We start from the raw sequence: 19,621 nt of genomic DNA, 5'->3' as shown, positions 1-19,621 counted from the left end.
GTAGTATTATATTTAATAATACATAAATATATGTAGATTTATATTGAATAACTATGTATATATAAATAAACAGGTACAGGTCACAGGTTGGACTCTGGGCCTGTTCCCATGGAGAAACACCCAGACTCTGACTCCTCATTGTTTAGGATATAAGCTACCAGTGCTGTTGGCTTGGTGTGGGAGGGAAAGGGACAGATCCCTGCTGGCATGTCTGGGGAAAATCCCCTGCTCCTGCCACTGGCTGTGTGTTTGGGGCAGCAGCTATTGGAGCAGCCTTTTTTGAGGGCTGCCCACTTCTCATGGACAACGGGACGCATCAGCTGGAAAATCCAGTGTAAATCTGTTGGATTTGTGGGATGGCGAAGGATTGCATGGAAGATGCCCAGGTCGTGGGGATGGCAGGGGTGTGGGGAGGCTTGGGAACAAACCAGGAGCTGATAAGATCTTTCTTGTCCATCAGGGTTGTCCCTGTGGTAGGTAAGTTACATGGAGGAGCAGATCCAGTTTTGGTCACAATGGTGCAAAACCAGGACAAGCCTGAGGGCTCAGCAAGCTCCTTTTTGTTCCCTGTGGGGTTGTTTGTGGCTTTCCATGCTCTTGGGAGCGAGGTTTTGGGGCCGAGTTAACCCTGGTGCCTTTCCCTGCAGTCCTGCCTGGGGTGTGTCACCTCCAGGGCACAGCTCCCAGGACTGACACCTTGGGAAGTGTCTGTGGCAGGACCCCCGTGGGACAGGGGCAGTGCCAGGGTGGTGTCCAGCCAGGCTGGGGTCACTACCGGGGGAAAGGAGGGGGCTGCCCCCCACTTCTGCTTCTGGGGTCCCCTGTCAGAGCCCCCTGAGCTGTGGCACCTGTCCAGTCCTGGGGTGTCACCCTGTTCCTGCTGCAGACAAACTCGTTCTGTCTGGAGTAGGGAGGGCAGCCAGTAGTGATGTCTCTAGAGGAGAAGGTGGGATAACCCTATCATTTGGGATTTGCTGTGTTTTTCCCATTTCCCCCGGTATTTCCATTATCCTGGCATGTTTACCAGGCTGCATTCCCACTGTGCATGGCCAAACCCTGGTGTCCCACCAGCCAGCTCCCACACAGCCCTCAGAGTGGGCACTGCAGCCGACACCCACTGTGATTTTGTCCTTGTGAAGACAAGGAAAGATTTTGGGGGATGATTTGGGGTGGCAGAGGAGTAAGGCAGGAGCAATACCAGGCAGTTGTCCACGTGGATGCTGCATTTATTTACCGATGGCTGGTGGCAGCTGAGCCAGGAACAGCTCTCAGGACCCGGCTGAGCCCGGAGCTAGAGGCGAGATAACAGCGGCGTTTTCCCGGTGACCGTGGAGCCGCGTCCATGGAGACAGCCGGGGGAGCTGTAGCCGTGTGGGAGTCCTGACACACGGGGAGGAGTTCGGGGAAAGAGGGACTCAAGTGCCCCGGTGGTGCAAGAGTGAGGAGGTCATGGAAGGCAGTGGAAAAAGAGGCCAAAGTGCAGCAAAAGGGCTGGAGAGAGAGCCTGGAACGAGGTCAGCGGTGTTTCCTGTGCTTAAGGAAGTGAGTGACAAGGACCCAGGTGATGTCCTGCGGCACAGCATCCTGGTGCTGCCCCTGGGCTTGTCCCCAGCGCCACGGCTCTGTCCCAGCCACTCCCCGTGCCGGGGAGGCACATCCCGGCTCTGCCCCAGCATCCTTCCTTCCCGAGGGAGCAGCCTGCTCCCGTGAAGCCACTGTCTTGTCATCACTTCCCAGCTCAGTCCCAGGTGGGACACGTGGCACCGTGTCCTGGGGTTCATCCGGCACCCCTGGCATTGCCAGGCTGGGAAAGGGGCTCGAGTCCGTGTTCTCCTTGGTGGGCGGTGGCTACACCTCGGTGGAGTATTCTGCCGTGCTGGGGAGAGAGGAGAGAGGCGTTGGGAAGGGAACTGTCTGAGCTGGGAGGTGTGGGAAAACACTCCCAGTAGGAACAGGGCCTCTTCCCCAAAATAGATGGAGAAAGAATGACAGGCTGTTGGTGGGGAACCCCTGTTTGTGGGAAATCCCACAGTCAGTAGGAAGGCAGAGATGGAAAGCTGTGACAGTGTGATGTTGGGCTGGTTTTGCACAGCCTGGGTTTTGGTAGTGGGGGGGCACAGAGGTGACTTCTGTGAGAAGCTGCTGGAAGCTTCCACCCTGTCTGGCACAGCCAATCCCTGATGGCTCTGGGGATGGACATGCCACTGGCCAAGGCTGGGCCAATTAGAGATGGAGATGTTGATAACGTATTTAAGAAGAAAATAAAATCAAAAAAGGGGCACAGGTTTTTTTGCAAGCCAGAGAAGAGGAGGAGGTGAGAACATGTGAGGGAAACATGCAGACACCAGGGTCAGTGCAGAAGGAGGGGGAAGAGCCACTCCAGGCGCTGGAGCTGAGATTCCTCTGCAGACGGTGGTGAGACCATGGTGAAGCAGCTGTGTCCCTGCAGCCCATGGGGATCCACAGGGGATGCAGAAGTCCACCCGCAACCCGTGGAGGAGATGCCCAGGCTGGAGCAGGTGGGTGCCTGGAGGAGGCTGTGATCCAGGGGAGACCTGGTGGAGGGAGGGGGCCCTGCTTCCAAGCTGGAGCAGCCTGTCCTTGAAGGACTGAGTCTGTGGAAGAGTGACCCACACCGCAGCAGCTTTGGGAGGACTGCATGCCCATGGGAGGGACTCACATTGAAGCAGTTTTGGGAGGATTCCTGCTCGTGAGATTGGAGCCGTGGTGGAGAGGGTTGCAGAGAACTCTCTCCTGTGGGAAGGGACCCCATGGTGTAGCAGGGGAAGAACTCGTCTTCCTGAGCAGTGGAAGAAAACCTGGGGTGATGAACTGACCAAAACCCCCATGCCCTGTCCTCTGCACTGTCGGTGGGAAGGAGGGAAGGGTTGGGGGAAGCAAAGGTGTTTTAAGGGCTTATTTTACTTCTCATTATCGTCCTCTGATTTTGTTAGTTATAAATTCACTTGGTACTTCTAAGTTGAGCCTGTTTGGCCCCTGGAGTGTTTTCTCCTGGTCCTTATCTCAAGTCATGAACTCTTTGCTATTTTTTTCTGGGTGAGTGAGTGGCCTTTGTGGGTGCCTGGAGTTTGGCCAGTGTCAAACCATGACAGGTTGTCTTAGTTTGAAAGATGTCAGTGGGGTATTCTATTTGCCATCTCTTAGAGGTGGGGCAGTTATCTTCTGTTAATTGGGCAGTTTTTCTTTATCTCTTCCACAACCAATCCGCCCTCCGGGAAATATCCTTGTTAATGGGCCATTGAATCTCATTGCATGACTGCTAAAATTACATCATCCCATCGGGAGATGCTCTGCCCAGGGGGAGGAGCCAAGCATTCCCACCTGGATATAATCAGAGATTTAGAACACAACAGCCCTCTTTTTCCCACTGGATTCTCAGAGGAGCAGCTTTCTTCTCCACTGCATTCCCAGAGGAAGATCAGGCCTATCTACACCACCGCTGGACTTTCAGAGGCAAACTCCACCATTCTACAGGATCCCTGCTCCAACAGAACCACAGCTGGCACTGCAGGAGGGCTGCAGCCACCCTTTAATGGGTCTGCTACCAGCACCCTGACCCACAGGGGGTCAGGTCATATTCTGACTCTGTCAGTGGTTTGTTTTCTTTTTTGTGCTATGACATTTGTATTTTTAGTTTTCCTGTTAAAGAACTGTTATTCCTATTCCCATATCTTTGCCTGAGAGCCCTTTAATTTCAAAATTATAATAATTTGGAGGGAGGGGGTTGACATTTTCCATTTCAAGGAAGGCTCCTGCCTTCCTTAGCACACACCTGTTTTTCCAAACCAAGGTGCAGGTGTTTCCTGAACACCACCATCTGCTCCCATCGGGATTATGGGTGGGAGTTGGGGCAGGGTGGCCATGGAGAGGGGTCAGGCTGAGCCCTTCCCAGAGCAGGGCTTAGTCTGTATGGGACAGCAGCACTGGGGCACCTACAATGGTTCTGTTTCCTGCAGAAATACTTAATCTTTTCTCTTTAAACAAAGTTTAGATGGAAAAATTAGACCAACTCCTTTCCTGGTCAAAATTGCTTCTTGTTTTAACTTGGGGCTTTTCTTTTTCTGAAGGAAGAGGGGCTCCAGAGCAGAGAGATCCTGAAACCTGGCAACCCCTGGCACCTTCCAGGGAATCACCCACCTCAGTTCATTACGGAGATTTTCGTGTTTTCCCGTCAGAATTTTATTCTTGACCCTCTGGGGCACATCGGGGATGTACCAGGCTGCGATCAGCTTCACACACAGAGCCACGTGCTGTGGGAAGCAAAGGCAGTCAGGGGCTCCCAGCCTGGGCACAAGGCTCTGATCCAACCCCTTTCCCAGCCCTCTCCTGCCTCCCTGGGTGCTCACCTCGAAGAGGATGAGGAAGGCGAGCCGGGCTGCGAAGATGTGCCAGAACTGGACGGTGTAGGTGTAATCATCAGCATTGCGGTAATCCCGGTACCTGCAGCACAGCTCCGTCTGTGCCAGCCCAGGCCCTTCCATTCTGGCCTGGATGTCACAGTGAGGGACAGGGGGTGGCAGGGGGCTGCTCTTACCTGCACTCCTTGATCCTTTCCCCTTTAAATTCTGGCAGCACCTTGGTGTGGGGCTCGAAGTCCTGGATTTGGAATACGGAGAGGCTGTTGTTGATGTACCCAGTGGAGCAGCTGTGGGGAAGGAAGAGGTTGAGCACGGGTTGTACCTCCGGTTCTGGGGAAGCAGAACCCACCTGGGGCTCTCACTGCCCACTTACACGAAGCCTGGTGGAAGTGGAGGGCTCAGAAGTTTCTGCCCAGTTTGAACTGGGTCAGTCAGACAAGGCTTAGAGAAACAGAGGGAGGGCAGGAAAGAGCATGTGCCTGCATCCTGGGAATCCTGTAGCTCTCCAGTGTTACACACTGCCCTTTCCAGTCAGTTTACCCACCACAGGGATGATGTGATGATGCCATGTGGGAATGTCCCCCTGCTCCCCTTTCCCCCCCACCTTGCTTTGGGGGACAGCTCAGCTGTCTTGTGCTCCTGCAGTGGTGGCACTGAGGCAGGAGGGGACATGGCTGTGGGTACAGGGCCGTGGGGATGCTGTGGGCAGGGACTGTCTCAGAGCTGAACTCACTCCATGCTGGTGTGGTTCTCCCTCGTGCAAGGGCTGTACATGTACTTGTAGACCTGCACGGGGATGAAGTCGGAGGTGATGGCGATCACCAGCCCGTTCCCAATGACAGCCAGGATGCCAATGGCCTCTAGGACCTGCAGCCAGATCCCTGTGGGAGAGGAGCAGCTGGTGAGGTCTCACTGCCACCATTCCAGCTCAGGGACAGCTTTAGCATGGCCAGGTCAAGCAAGGAGCCTCCAAGCTGCGCTTCAGCCTCTGGCAGAGTCTAAGCAGCTTGTCCTTCTCTGACCCATGGCTCCCCCTGTGCTGTCCCAGGGCTGTGGGGGGCTCGAGCTGGTGCTGGCAGGACCCCTCTCACCGATGTCCTTGGCCTTCCTGGGCACCATGCGCCGGCGCAGCCGCATCATCTTGATGGCATCCATGTGGATCTCGATGACGTTGTTGATGAGGGCCAGCAGCGGGGCCAGGGGAAAGGCTGCCACGAAGATGGTGGTGAAGCTGTACTGGATCACTGCGGAGGGCAAACACAGGTGCTGGAGTGAAGCCACCACAGAGGGGATGTCCCTCTCTGCTTGGGTTTGTCCTGCTTTGTGGCTTGGGTCAGAGGGGTGGAAGAGGAGATAGCCGCATCCTGGGGATGCCCAGCTCTCACAGGGCTGTCAGAGAGTGGGATCTGTGGGGATAGTTGAGCCAGCCAGGCACAGGCACACCCTGGGGTTACAGCCGTGGCCCTGGAAGGAGAGGAGGTCTGAAGCAGGCCCAAAGGCTAGCACAGTTGCTTGCTCTCTCATTTGGGAATGATCTTGGTGTCCCAGGGCTCTCAGAGCGGGGCTCGGTGTGGAGCTGTGGCTCCTTGCCTGTGTACGGTCTCCCTAGCATCCATCACTCCCCAGCCAAGGATCTGCCCCACGTACCTATCTCCAGGTACTCGTTGAACAAGCTGAAGACATTGACCTCGTTGAGTTCATAGTTATTCAGCCACTGCCTTTTGCAGGGGTCCTCTGCCTCCTCCTCCTCTCCTAACATCAGACTTCTCCTCTGGGGGTGCTTTTTCTTCTTCCGTAGCTGGTGGGATATCCAGCTGCAGTGGGAGAGAGGGATTTGTGTGGTTGCCTGCAGAGGACAGCAGGGCTGGGCTGCTGTAAGCACATCCCTGGAGGAAGGGGAAAAGGAAGAAGGCCAGGGTTCCTCTCTGTGGAAAGTGCCCGTGTGGGGAGCTTACGGGATGAGATACTCCATGATGTTGCTGATGGTCTGCTTGAGCACCATGATGACAGCCATCTGGACGAAGAGGTCGGTGATGCAGCCGCTAGGGTGGCACTGGAGGGGACAACAAGGCAGGGGTAGTGCCCTGCAAGCAGGGTGGCTGGGCCCAAGGGACCCTTGGCAGGTGCTATGGGAGGAAGCTGAGCTTCCCAGAGGCTGCCTGGGCAGTAGGGAGAGGAAGAGGAGGAGTTGTTTGTGGGGTCAGAGAGCGTGTGCCTCACCTCCTCCAGCCTCCAGTGGCCAGCGATGCGCACGTAGTGCCCTGGGTGGCCATTGACCCTGAGCAAGGAAGCAACAGTGACACCCATGGGGTCATGGCCCTCCTGAGTCCCAGATGGGGTCCCTGTGCCTGGTGGGGAGGGCAGAGGGGCTGGGCTGTCCGTACACCCTGGGGAGAGTCAGGAACAGCCATCCCAAACCCTGGCTGCCCGGTGTTCTCCACTCACCGTCCCAGGAAGAAGGCGATGTAGATGAGCGAGGAGAAGTGTGTGAAGAACTGAAAGAGGAAGATCTTCACAGTAAAGCTGTTCTCACGCTGGGAGAAGGTCCGTGGTTTCTCTAGGAAAGGGAACAATGCCCAGTGGCTTGCTCATAGAGCAGTGGGAACTTGCCCTGCTCCCCCATGGGCGCCACCACAGCTCTGAAGGTCCAAAGGGCATCTGCCACTCATGAAGTCTTCCCTGCCCTCCACGCGAGCCCTCTGAGGGAGGTAAGTCCAGCCAAGCAGGGAGGTCCCTCAGAGCCATGAGCTGAGGGAGAAAGGGCCTTAGAGCTGAGAGGAATTTCATGTTGTGACCTCTCCTGGAGATGGGATGGCTTCCTGCTCAGGCCAGGTCTCAGCCCTGCAGAGCTGGCTGTGGGACAGCATGTGGGCACAGGTGAGTGTGTCCTGGGGGGGCTGCTGGCCCCCTTGTCTGGAGCTGCCTGGGAACTGCCTTGTGCTGGTGGAGGCAGGGAAGAGGATGGGAGGCTGGCTGGGCGCTGCAGGTGGGACACACCCCATTTATTTCCCTTACCCAGGTCGCAGAGGAAGAGGGCCACGCTCCAGTTGACCTGCAGGACAGAGGGATACGATGAGCAGGGGGGAAGTTGGCCATGGGGAAATGCTGCCAGGTAGGCCGTGTGTCTCCCCACCTTGGTCATGATGATGATGGTGAGGTAGTGCAGCACGGCCCCCGTCATCACGGCGACGATGTCGGCGTGCTTGCTCAGCAGGCTCGTGTCGCTCTGCGTGAACACCGCCACGGCCACCGCCCGGTAGATGACGAGTGCGTGGGCAATGCCAATCAGCACCATGATCTGTGGGGAGGGACAGGAGGGCTCAGGAGCCACCCAGGGCAGTGCTCCATCGCCCCTGATGGTGCCCTCAAAGGCAAACCAGGGCCCTTTGGTGGAGGCCGACAAGTTTGTGAGGTGGGTGTAGTGATGGGACAAGGAGTAACAGGTACAAACTGAAGGAGGGGAAATTTAGGCTGGATGTTAGGAAGAAATTCTTCCCTGTGAGGGTGGGGAGATACGGGAGCAAGCTCCCCAGGGATGTTGTGAATGCCCCAACGCTGGCAGTGTTCAAGGCCTTGAACAACCTGGAGCAGTGGGGGTGTCCCTGCCCATGGCATGGGCCTTGGGACTAAATAAGGTTCCTTCCAAGCCTTAACGTTCTGTGATTCCAGGATTCTATGTCTGCACCTGAGCCAGTCTCCATTGACCCACAGCAGGGACAAGTGCATTGGGATTTGTCTCCTCCTGCTCTCCATGTCACTGCCTTGATCCTCACTGCAAGAGCAGAGCCTTCAGCCCCTGTCCCCGAAGGGTGGGTGGCCCCTGCTGTCAGCACAGTGAGGTGTCAGCATGAGGAAGCCCCAGGATCCTTGTGATGGGCATGGAAGTGTCCCAAAAACCTGATCTGTGCCTTTGCTCCTTTGTCCATGTGCCCTTAAACCAAATGTTCCTGTTGTCAGCTGGCACGTACCATCAGCAGGGCCAAGAGGAGGACGATGGTGCTGCGCAGGTAGGAGTGCTGGTACAGCCGGGGTTCGTGCTGGGAGTTGTTGATCAGCTGCAGAGCCAGCTCCTCCTTCAAAAAATTATATATTCAAGTCAAAAATGGGAAAGAAAGGACCCAGCAGTGCTTTGTGCCCCTTGTGTCAGTGGACATATGGGATGAGCAGTGCTGGAGGAGGACAGGGGTGAGCACCCAACCCACAATCAGCCAAGCCTGATTGAGTTCAGTCTGGGCAAGGGACCCCTCTGACGTGTCTTTTAGAGATCCAGGTGACTCCTGCCCTGAAAGGGGAAGCACTGAGCAGGAAAGATGATGTCCTCACCTCTTCTTCATCCCACCCATACAGGTCCCAGCTGGTGACCACATTGGCTCTCTCCCTCTTCCACAGCTCCAGGAATACAGTGGCTGGATTGGGAAGGAGAAAGTGCAGTGACACTTAGGAATGGCTCTGAATGCCATCCCTCTGTCTCCCAGAGAGTCACATCACATCCAACCTGCTGGCAAACCAGCCTGGACTGCCCTTGGCCCATGAACAGGCAGTCCCCTCTGTGCCTTGGTGACCTGGAAGGGCCCTGGACAGGCAGCAGTGAGGGAACAGGGATGGTGCAGGTGAGCTTTCACTGGCCTGGTCTAGTGTGTCCAGAGGGAATTTGGGATAAGTCACTTTTCAGGTGGAATGGGTGTCCTGCACTGCTCCCTGGCAAGGCTACACCTCTCCAACTCCAATTCCAACCACCCCTTATGTTAATTGGATGGATGCTTCTGATTGTGTCCCTGTGTGAGCCAGCCCACACTCAGGACTGAGCCATGGCTTTGCAGGTGGGACACCCAGCCCACTCTCGAGGTGGCTGGTCAGGGAACAGGCTGTGGAAAAGCCAGATGGGTGTGTAACTAAGGCAGTGATGGGAGCCCATCATCCCACAGCAAATACAGGGCCCTGCAGTGATTTGGGAATGTGGAGGAGGAGTCTGGAGGCCCCTCCTTCCTGTGGTTGTGGCCCTTTATAGGCAGCTGCTGGAAAATTGCTGGGTGCCTTTGGAGAGGCTATGCTGAGCAGAAGCTTCAGGTAGGACAAGCTTCAGGTAAAAGGAATATTTGGGGAGTTGGAGGATATCACCAGGGTGTTTTTGTCTCTTACTGTGTCTGGAAGGGGAGCTGAAGGCTCTGGAAGCAGAGGAGGAATAAACCTCTCCCAAAGGGTGAAGCTGTGTTGGTGTTTCTTTTTCCACCTTCTGCTCCCTCTCCCAACCACACATGCTGGGCACCCAGGCATGGACACCTACCCCAGATGGCCATGAACATGGCAAACACCACCGTGGCCTCATTATCAATCATGTGAGTGACCTGGAAGAGATGAGGGAGGAGTGTGATGAGGCACTGAGATGTGGGGCCTGTGGTACCTCAGGGTCTTGGCATGCTCATCTCCCCGGAGACAGGTAAAGGTGCTACAGGAGGGCAAAACGATCTGGGGTGGGGCTTCTTTTTGGTGATGTGGGAGCAGCATGAGCTGGGAGTGTTTCCCCATCCTTTACCTTTACCCTGCCCTGGAAAGGGGGTTCCCTACCTTGGCATAGGTGCAGGTGTCAGAGAGGAGCCAGAACGAGCAGTTCTGGTCACAGAGCGGGCACATGATGGTGTTGTTGGCATCACAGATCTCCTTGCTGGAAGAAAGGAGAAGAGAAGCCAAGGGGGACAAGGGTGCCTCAGAGCCACCTGCAGAGCTGGATGGGATGTGCATTTGGCATTCCCAAGGGCCTTACCTCACCTGGCTGGAACTGAAAACAGTAGCCCCAGCTGCCACGGTTGCCAGCCCAGCCACAGCAGCGAAAATCAGCAGGTAGGTGTACCAGCCCAGCCAGGCAAAGTACAAGGCCACCTTCTCTCCAAAATAGCACCTAGGAGGAAAGGTGAGGTGGGAGATCAGATTTTGGGAGTCACTAGGAAATGCCCATGGTGGCAGTATCTCAGTTTTTATGGTGTGGGGAGCAGGTTGGAGTCGTGGATAAGAAATGACCTAATGACTGAGGGACTGGGAGCCTTGCATCCCATGCCAGTTGTCAGAGGTGCACCTCTATTGTAAGGTCTCCCCTCTCTACCCAAGCCCCCTGGCAGGTTTATAAAGTAACATGTTCTTTTTGCCCTCCCTCCCCTGCCCACAGAGTTAGTTTTCAGAAACAAGAGCCGTGCTCTTCCCTGGGATTTCATGTGGTTGTAGGAGCCCCATGTTGCCTTTACTGCCCCGAGTTCAGCCTCCGGCTGGCTGTGCAGCACTGATGCTCCATTCCCACCTCTTCTGCCTTCTGAATGTGGCTGGAAACTAAACAGGTTCATTACAGTCCTCAGAGATGAGGGGGGTGTTTGATGCTGCAGGATTAGCAGATGGAGCTTGGAGCCACAGGGATAACCCTCAGGCTAAGAGCTTTGGAAGCTGCAGAGGCAGCCCAGTGCTTCTGAGAAGAGCCAGATTCAAACTAATGATTTTTAAGACAATGCAGGAACCTGGCAAAGGGCATTGAGCTCTCTGGGCTTCAGTTGGGACCTCCTGGTTAGAAAGATCTGCCTCTTGTGCCTGTGTTACCTGATCTGCTCAATTGGCTGTTCCTTAAATAGAACTCTCCAGCGAGCCCACTTCTTCTTTAGTATTTCCCTTATCTCTTCTTTCTGGAGAGCAGAGAAGTTGGTTGGATGCAGGAACATCAGGGCAGCCTTAATGCCCTGCCCAGCTGCAGGGCAGCTACTAGGAACTTTGCTGTGCCCTTCACCCAGCGAGCTCTTTGTGCAGCCCCAGTCACCCACAGGTCCCCCCCACCCCATCCTGCTCCTCCTCCACATCTCCTGGATTTTCCACCCAGGCACTGTGTGCCCAGCCTCACCTTGTGCAGGGGAAAGGCTGCCTCAAACACCTTCTTCTTCATCAGGTCATGCAGCTTCTCTGGGAGCAGAGCAGAAGGGAGAGGGTTAGGCTTAGGGTTTTGGGGAGACAGAGCAGAGGAGCTGCTGGTTCCTGCAGTCCAGATCTCCCAGCCTCTGGATGCAGCAGCAAATTGACTTGTCTGAGCTCCCCCCTTTTCTATTCTCCCTGGGATGGCAAGGCAGCTGGGATGCCAGTGCCCAGGATTCCTGGGCAGGATTCTTCCTGCAGATCCAGGTTGAGCATCACCCCTGTGATCCCCATTCCCTTACCTAAGTCGGACGTCACAGTGTTCTGGAGGATGAAGTGCACGACCCGTATCCTGAACAAGGAGAAACTCTGCTTAAAGGCTGCTCTGGGATACAGACTTGTGTGGTGTGGCTCAGGAAAATAGGGCAGAGAAGGGAGAAGATGTGCACTAAAATCCAGGGAAGCAAGGGAGGGAGGAATGTGGGGAGTGAGAAGCCATCGGCTTTGCATGTGGGAGGTGAAGGTTCTGTGCTAAGTGAAAAGGCTGGGACAGCTGTGAACCAAGCTGGAAAATGGATGCTGGGGTGGAGAACAGTGAATGCAGGAGGCTGGAAATCAGCTCAGCACCCACCTGGTGGTCACTGGGACATCCTGGTAGGCACTGGAGTTTTGCTGCCTGCTGTTGGGGTTCGTCAGGAGACACTGGTATTTCCAGAAGATGTGCGGCGGGGCACGGACTCCATAAAAGAGCTTTGTGTCCTCGATTTTCTGGTGAGGGGAAGAGAAGGGCTGTTAAAACAGAGCCAGAGAGGCAGGGAAGAGCAAGAGCTGGAAGGGCTGGGGGCTGTGTGAGTCCTGGGGCTGGGGTCTTTCTCCATTGGTTGAGCAAGTGGGTCATTTTCCAGCTCTGATGCAGTGAACAGCTCAATGTGTCAGGCCTCTCCCGTTTCCTGGGATGCCCAGGAAAGCCAAGTATCTGCTGCCTTTTCCTCCCAGAGCCTCTCACCTTGATGGTGAAGCCCTTCTTGCTCAGCTCATCCAGGAACTTTTTCCTCTTGATCTCCTTCTCACTGCCCATTTCGTGGATGTCACTCACCAGGACAAAATCCCACTTCTCTTCATTCTGCCCACAAAACCAGCAGGGAACTATTAGGGATGGAAAGCTGAGAGCTCTCCTTCCCAGCTCCAGCCTTTAGAGGCTTGGACCCTCATTGTGGCTGTGTAGAGGGGAGCTGGGAATGAGCAGGGGAAATGGGGATTTGTCCCCTCTCTGAGCTGAGCTTACCGGGGAGGCAAAGGAATCCGTGTCCTCAGCAGGGGATTCCCTGCAGGGAGTCAGCAGAATTTCATCCTGGTGAAAAGAAAACCAGTGAAGGGAAGGCTTCAGCAGGCTCCCTGGGAGATCTCGTGTTTTCCTCTTCCAGCAGCCTCCAAGAGATGCCCAGGGAGGAAGGTGAGAGGAGCTGGTGTGAAACATTCTCCCACATGCTCCTGATCACCAGCTTGGGGTCTGGCCAAGCCAGCCAGGGATTTGTGTTTAGGAATGCTGCAGGGACTGCTGCCCTGGGAGGGTGTGCAGCCTCCCCTAGAACTCCTTGTGCCCAGCTGTGCCCTGGGGCTGTGAGGGATCTCGACCAGGGGAAAAAGCCTCTCTCAGCTCTTTCACCTGATGCCCTGATATTTGTACTGGGAAATGTTTACCTTTCACCCTCTCTCTTCATGCTACAGTGGATTTTACAGGCTTTAATCAGCCTTTTCCATTTGTCAGTTGTTCCTGTCACAGGTTTTTGGTTTTTTTTGGGGACAGTGGGGAAGGTAGTTTTAAATTCCAGTAAAGGGAGAGTGGAGCATGGACACTTGGAGGCTGGCACAACTCTGCAGGAAAGCAGGTGAAAAAATTCCTTGGAAAATATGTTGGATGCCTCAGGCTGCAGCCAAGGGACAGAGAGGGGAGGATGAGCTACGGATCATAAAATCATAGAATATCCCAAGTTGGAAAGGACTCACAAGGACAATTGAATTCAGCTCCTGGCCCTGCACAGGACCATCCCAAGCATCCATGTGCCTAGGAGTGTTATCCAAGCACTGCTTGAACTCTGCTTTTGCCTGTTCCCCTCCTGTGTGTCAGTGGCTCTGGAGAGAGCAGCTGTGCAGCTCCCACCTTCCTGCTTACAGGTATTTACACCCAGACACCCAGGGGTGCAGATGTGGGGGAGCACAAAGCAAACATCATGGAATGGTTTGTGTTGGAAAGGACCTTCACACCCATCCAGTCCCCCCAGGGACACCTTCCACTAGACCAGGTTGCTCCAATCTGGTCTTGGACACTTCGAGGAATGGGGCAGCCACAGCTTCCCTGTGCCCCCTGTGCCAGGGCCTCAGCACCCCCACAGGGATGAATTCCTTCCCAGTATCCCGGCTAACCCTGCTCTCCTTCAGCTGAAGCCACCAGCTGCCCCTGTGGGGGTTTTTTCCACCCTTTGGTGTGATTTGTGGTGTGTCCCCACAGTTATGCTGCTATTCCCAAGGGAAGGTGACACGGCACCGCGGCGGGAAGGAGAATGGGAATTCCAAGGATGGGGATACTGTCACTTGGTGTCACCAGAGACACTGTGACCTAAAAGAGCAGCCAGCCAGACGAGTTCCTCCAGCTGTAATCTTGGCAGCAGAGCCCTGGTGGTGCAACTGTGCCCTGATGTAAGATCTGCATCCTGAGCTTTCACTGGAGAATGAGGCCATGGGAGCAGAGAGGCCGGGATAAGGAAAGGGCTGAGATATTCTGCCAGATGCTCGCTCACATGGATCAGCCAGAGCACAGGAGCCATGAGGAGACTGACTGACAAGAATGACAAGTGGGAAGGCTTGAGGAGAGGGGTGCTCTCCCCCAGAGGTGCTGTTGTAACCAGAGCCAGAACTTCTCTTAGATAAAAGGTACCCCAGTTTGTAGCAAGAGGCAGGGGGAGGGTTCTGGTGCTGTCATCTGCTCTAGCCAGGTGTGGGGGTCAGGATTGGGTGCAGCAGTTCCTTGTATCCCAGTCTGAGCCCCTCTCTGGGCACAGGGAAGTGAGGGGGTGGGAGCCTCTCAGGGATCTGCCCACTGCCAGTGCTCTGGTGCTGGCATGGATCTGGCCTGGCACACTCTCCACTGTTGTGTTGGCTCATTCCTGCCTGGCTGGTTTCTCTCAGCCCCCATGTGCACCAGCCTCATCCTGCAGCAATTCCCTGCCAGTGGGATGGATGTGGAGGGGAAGCCATCCTTTGGGTATAGGAATGTTTTGGGGTGTTCCTACTGCCACCTTGGCACACTTCTGCTGCTGCTGTCCCCAGTAAAGCTTAAGATGAAGTGAAGGGACCTGCTGGCATCACACCTTCTGTTCCCAGGTGGCTCCCAACTCCAATACCTGTAGGCACAGTCCTGCTTGGGCATCTGAGCATCCCAGCCAGCACATCCACTTCCTTGGGAAGAAGCTGGGAGGTTACCAAGGTGGGCTCATAAATGGGATGTTGGATTCATCCCAGTGGCTGCTGGGGTTCAGGCTGCCATGCAGGTGCCCAGCTTGCTTTTGGGGCCATGTGGGGTGTGTATAGAATCCCAGAATTCCAGAGTGGCTTGGGTGGAAGGGACCTTAAAGCCTGTCCAGTTTCACCTTCTGCCATGAGCATGGATACCTTCCACTGGCCCAGGTTGCTCCAAGCCTTTCCAGCCTGGCCTTGGACACTTCTGGGGATGGGACAGCCACAGCATCTCTGGAAAATCCATTCCAGGGCCCCACCACCCTCCTAGGGAAGAATTTATTCCCAATATCCCATCTAATCCTGCCCTCTGGCAGTCTGAAGCCCCCTTGTCCTGCTGCTGCAGTTCCTGATGAGAAGGCAGGGAGGGCAGGGACTTTGGATCACTGCTACTCTCACAAGTAATTGTTTTTTCCTGGGAATTAGGGATGCTGTCTGACAGTGGCTGCTGTCCTCTGGCCTCACAGGGTGGTGGGATCAGGTGCAGGTAAGGCCACCTGGGATCTATTCCTTTCTCTCAGGAAGGACAGTTTCAGTTTCACTCCTTCCTGCCCTGTGGAACAGGATGTGGACATGCCGCTGTGCAAAGGTGTAAAAGTGACTGGCACAATGGGAAGCAGGAATTTCCATCTTGAAAAGGGTTTCTGTGCCTCCAAGGTGTACCACTGGTCCTTGTCCCTGGCCAGGTAACCCACTGCCCTGAGAGTTCCTTCTGGGAATGGCCACAAGCACCCTTGGGCTGTGTCCACAGTCACCAGTGTGTGAGTAACTCAGGACAAGGACCTGGATAGGATCTGGCATCCTTGTTTTCCTTTCCAGTCATGAATTGGTGTGGGGTTGGGTGGTTCCCTCACCCACACTGAGATGATCAAATTGGTTTTATCTCCAGGATGTTTCTTACTCAGCTTCCCTTGGAGCACTTCCACCTTAGCCCATGGCTTGCTGAGAAGTGGGACAGCCTTTGCTTGCACAGACAGAGCTGTACCTTTACTACTGAGTTTGGAGAGTTTGCTTGGCTTTCCCCAGGGAAAAAACCCCACATCTTTTCTTCCAAATTAGAGAAGAAAAAGATCACAGCTTCCCCTCTGCCCTTGCTGTATTCCAGGTGCTGCTGGAACCCCCAGGGCTGTCACCTCTGCAATGCTCATTCCTAGGTTTACATAAGCTCCATCCATACCATCCTCCCCTGATCTGTGCTCTGGGACCAACATGTGGGGCCAGTGTGATCCCACTGCACCTTGGGATGGTGCATGGGACCGGCAGCACACCCTGCTTTCCCTGTCACACACCTGTGGTAGGAATTTTGTACCTTAAAGGCTGAAAGCAGGTGAGTGGTAGAGATTGGAGGTTACTGTATCCTGTGTTTCCAAGCCACAGGTGCTCAGAGGTGCTGAAAAGCAGCATCCTGGGAATCTTGGGGCAGTTTCTGTTCCTACCTGCATGGTGGAGAGCCTTCCTCGGTGCCCCTCTGTCCCCTCGGGGCAGATCCCTAAGGAGAGGGCTGGCGTGCAGGATGGGCTGGAGGCTCCTGGGCTCTCTCAGGCTGTGGTTTCCTTCCCCAGCTCCTTGCCCCGAGGTCTCAGAGGTCTCATGTGAACCGAGTGGTGCTGTGACTTCCGTGTGGCACTCGTGCCTGCCTTGGGAGGGAGCTGCCTGTGCCTAGCAGTGGGCAGATATCGGGAGGAGGTGAGGGAGCTGCCCTTCACCCTCGCCCAGAGGAGTGGCAAGCCCAGAACCGCCCCGCACAGGTAACAGTGCCGAGCTCCTCCTGCCAGCTCCAGGGCGCTGCTGCTTTCCCCTCTGCCCCTCGTGGTGCCAGCGCTGTGTGTGGCACCCTGTGACATGCCCAGGAGGTGCCATAAACTGGCCAAAAGGAGATATTAACAGAAGCTCTGGAAAGCTCTAGAAATCTCCTCTTGACGCCTCGCTGGTTGGTAAAACAGCTGTGGGAGTCGGGTGCTGTTTTCTTCCCATGTGTAATGGTGCTGTCAGCCTGACCTTGAACACTTCCACGGCTTCTCTGGGCCGCCTGTGCCAGGGCCGCAGCACCCTCACTGGGAAGGATTTCCTTCCCAATGTCCCATCTAACCCTGCCCTCTGGCAGTGGGAAGCCATTCCCCTTATCCTGTCACTCCAAGCCCTTGTCCAAAGCCCCTCTCCAGCTCCCTTGCAGGCTCCCTTCAGGTACTGGAAGGGGCAATCAGGTTACCCCAAAGCCTTCTCTTCTCCAGGCTGAGCAATCCCAATCCTCTCAGCCTTTCCTCAAGGCAGAGCTGCTCCATCCCTCTGATCAACTAGGTGTCCCTCCCCTGGACTCTCCCCAACAGGTTGATGTCCTTCCTGTTCTGGGGATCCTGGAGCTGGATGCAGGAATTCAGGTAGGGTCTTATCTGAGCAGAGCGGGGGAAAGAATCAACGCCCATCTGGACCTATGGCTTGGAACAGGGAATAACTCTTATTATAAAAAGTGAGTGAAAATGTTACATGTAAGCCAGATCTTGCTTTACACCTGTTTTCTTGGGGAGGGGGGGTTTGTTGCTTTCATTTACAAATAAGAAGAACATTTCCTGGGAATAACAGGAGGGTCAGTAACTGCTCTGGATTCCCTTGTGCCCTCCAACAGCATCCCTGTGGGCTGCTATAAAATAAACCAAGTCCTGTGGGTGGTGATCCAGCAGTGTTCTGCTAGGAAAGACAGCCAGCATTTCCAGAGTGGCGCTCCCAGTTAAGCCACCATCACCCTGTGGCTTTGCCAAGTGCCTTGAACAGGTGTCAAAGCAGACCTGGGGATTATTGGGGGGGATAAGTTATCTTCCCAATATCCTGCTCTGTGTGAAACCAAGGCGTGGGCAGACCTTTAGCCTCCCAGGGGTTATCCATGAGCTGGGAGTGGAGAACAGGCTGTGTCTCTGGGAGAATGTGTGTGTTTACCCAGAGAGAGTGAAGCCCTGTCAGGTGGTGCTTTCCAGCAGGGCAAAGGCCTTTGCAATGGGAGCGCTGCCGTGCTCCAGGGAAATGGGGTTATCTGTGGGAGGAACAGCTGTGGCACTCCTCCCATGCTCCTGCTCCTCCTTCCTGAGTAGGGCTCAGCTCTCTGGACAGCCCAGGAGGTCATGCACCCAGCAGCAGTTCCCAAAGCCCATGGATGTCACAGCCAGTGGGGAAGGTGAGTCTGTGCCTGCAGGTTGGCTCTGGCTGAGGTGTATCCAGCCCCTGCAGGATCTTTCATGGCGCTCAGAGGAGACCATGCTGCTGCTGCTCCTGTTTAGGAGGAATTTGGTTTTGCCTGGGCAGGATTTGGCTGCATTTGCAGCAAGGCAGGTGAGCAAGCTGATGCTGTCCCTCTTCCAGTGCTTCCCTCCCCTCCTGCATTTGCTGCTCGCGGGTGACTGGGGCTGAGTACAGCAGCAGGAAAGGCTGAAAGTGGGGATGGAGCCACACGCACCCTGTGGGAGCAGAGGAAATTATTTAGGATGTGATCAGCTCTGTGGCTGCTGGGTTGGTCACACACCTGAACCCACTGGACTCCAGCTGCTTTGGGCAGGGCCTTGACCTGCGCTGAGCACTGGCAGGGAAGCTCCAGGAGCACTCCCTGAGCTGTTAGTCCTGGCTGGATGTGGAGATGGTAATTCCCACCTGAGGAGACTGCTGAAGGCTTTTGTGTGTGAAACCACTGTGGCTGGAGAGAGGCTGCCTGTCCATCCCCTGCCTGGCAGCAATGCTTTTGGACAGGGAGGCACTGATTGAGGATGGTGCTAAAAGGGCAGCAGATGTCTGTGTTCTCTCATAAAGCTGGTCACCCAAATCCTGGTCTGTTTGGATCCATGGGTATCCTTGGAGCTACAGTCAATGTTAGAGCAGAGGATGTGGTCTGGGGTGAAACCCTGCTTGTAATTACAGTACTGGGTGCTCATTCCAAGCAGGGAAGGCTTTGACTGGATATTAGGAGAAGATTCTTCCCCCAGAGGGTGGTCAGGCACTGAGCAGGCTTCCAAGGGAATAGTCACGGCTGCCAGAGCTCCAGGAGAGTTTGGCAATGCTCTCAGGCACACAATGGGATTGTTGTGGTGTCCAGGCAGGGCAGGCAGGAGCTGGGCTGGCTGATCCTTATGGATCCCTTCCAAGTCGGGATATTCTGCGGTCTCTTGGAACGAGGTGAGTGCCTCCAGCTCTCGTAAGGCATCGTGGGGTGTGCGGGATGTGTTTTAGGCTGGAGGGGGGATTGTGCTGCAGACAGAGATGTCCTTTATCTGTCCCAGCACTGTGTTCAGCTGGCGTTTGCCCGCTTCTCGCCCAGGCCGCTCCTGCCCTCCAGTGGCCACTCCGTAATTCCACAGAATCCCAGGATCCTGGAGTGCTTGGGACTGGAAGGCACATCCAAGCCTGTCCAGTGCCATCCCCTGCCCTGACACCTTCGCTATCCCAGGCTGCTCCAAGCCTTTTCCAGCCTGGCCTTGGACGCTTCCAGGGATGGGGCAGCCACAGCTTTCCTGGGGAACCTGTGCCAGGGCCTCAGCCCTGCACAGGGAAGGAATTCTTCCCAATGTCCCGTCTAACCCTGCTCCCTGTTCTATGTGAGAGGAATGGCGGATTTGTCTTTACAAACAAGCTGTGGGTCTGTTGGTAGATACAACTAGCACTGGGAGATAAAAGAAACCATGAGAAGGATTCCACTGATTGATGAATGGAAAAAGATACTTGCTTTTACAAATAAACTCTAGGTGTGCTGATAAACGAAATTAGACATTGAGAGATGAAACAACAGGGAAGAAAAACCCCTAAATTCCATAAGAATTAAAAATTGAAAGGGTGGGTTATACATTAGAGGGAAATCTTTGGTATCAGGT

General features: G+C 55.0%; 1 protein-coding gene across 1 annotated transcript; it reads right to left on the bottom strand.

The window, feature by feature from the left end:
• Window positions 1–1,848: 1,848 nt before the first annotated feature.
• On the bottom strand, window positions 1,849–16,216 carry ANO9 (anoctamin 9). The gene is made up of 24 exons (XM_054634535.2): window positions 16,211–16,216; window positions 12,547–12,612; window positions 12,268–12,384; window positions 11,893–12,029; window positions 11,564–11,613; window positions 11,254–11,312; window positions 10,959–11,041; window positions 10,141–10,275; window positions 9,945–10,041; window positions 9,664–9,724; window positions 8,703–8,785; window positions 8,348–8,452; window positions 7,513–7,677; window positions 7,395–7,431; window positions 6,825–6,936; window positions 6,600–6,657; window positions 6,335–6,432; window positions 6,027–6,193; window positions 5,471–5,623; window positions 5,113–5,260; window positions 4,556–4,666; window positions 4,368–4,461; window positions 4,159–4,271; window positions 1,849–1,876 (listed from the first exon to the last, which is right to left on the bottom strand). Exons 1-24 carry the CDS (start codon window positions 16,214–16,216, stop codon window positions 1,849–1,851), a joined length of 2,283 nt encoding a protein of 760 aa, XP_054490510.2.
• Window positions 16,217–19,621: the final 3,405 nt, after the last annotated feature.

Source organism: Agelaius phoeniceus, chromosome 6, assembly GCF_051311805.1.
Source record: "Agelaius phoeniceus isolate bAgePho1 chromosome 6, bAgePho1.hap1, whole genome shotgun sequence".
In the NCBI taxonomy this organism is placed as follows: domain Eukaryota; kingdom Metazoa; phylum Chordata; class Aves; order Passeriformes; family Icteridae; genus Agelaius; species Agelaius phoeniceus.
The sequence above is the reverse complement of the archived record's forward strand: the minus strand, read 5'-3'. Positions and strand labels throughout refer to the sequence as shown.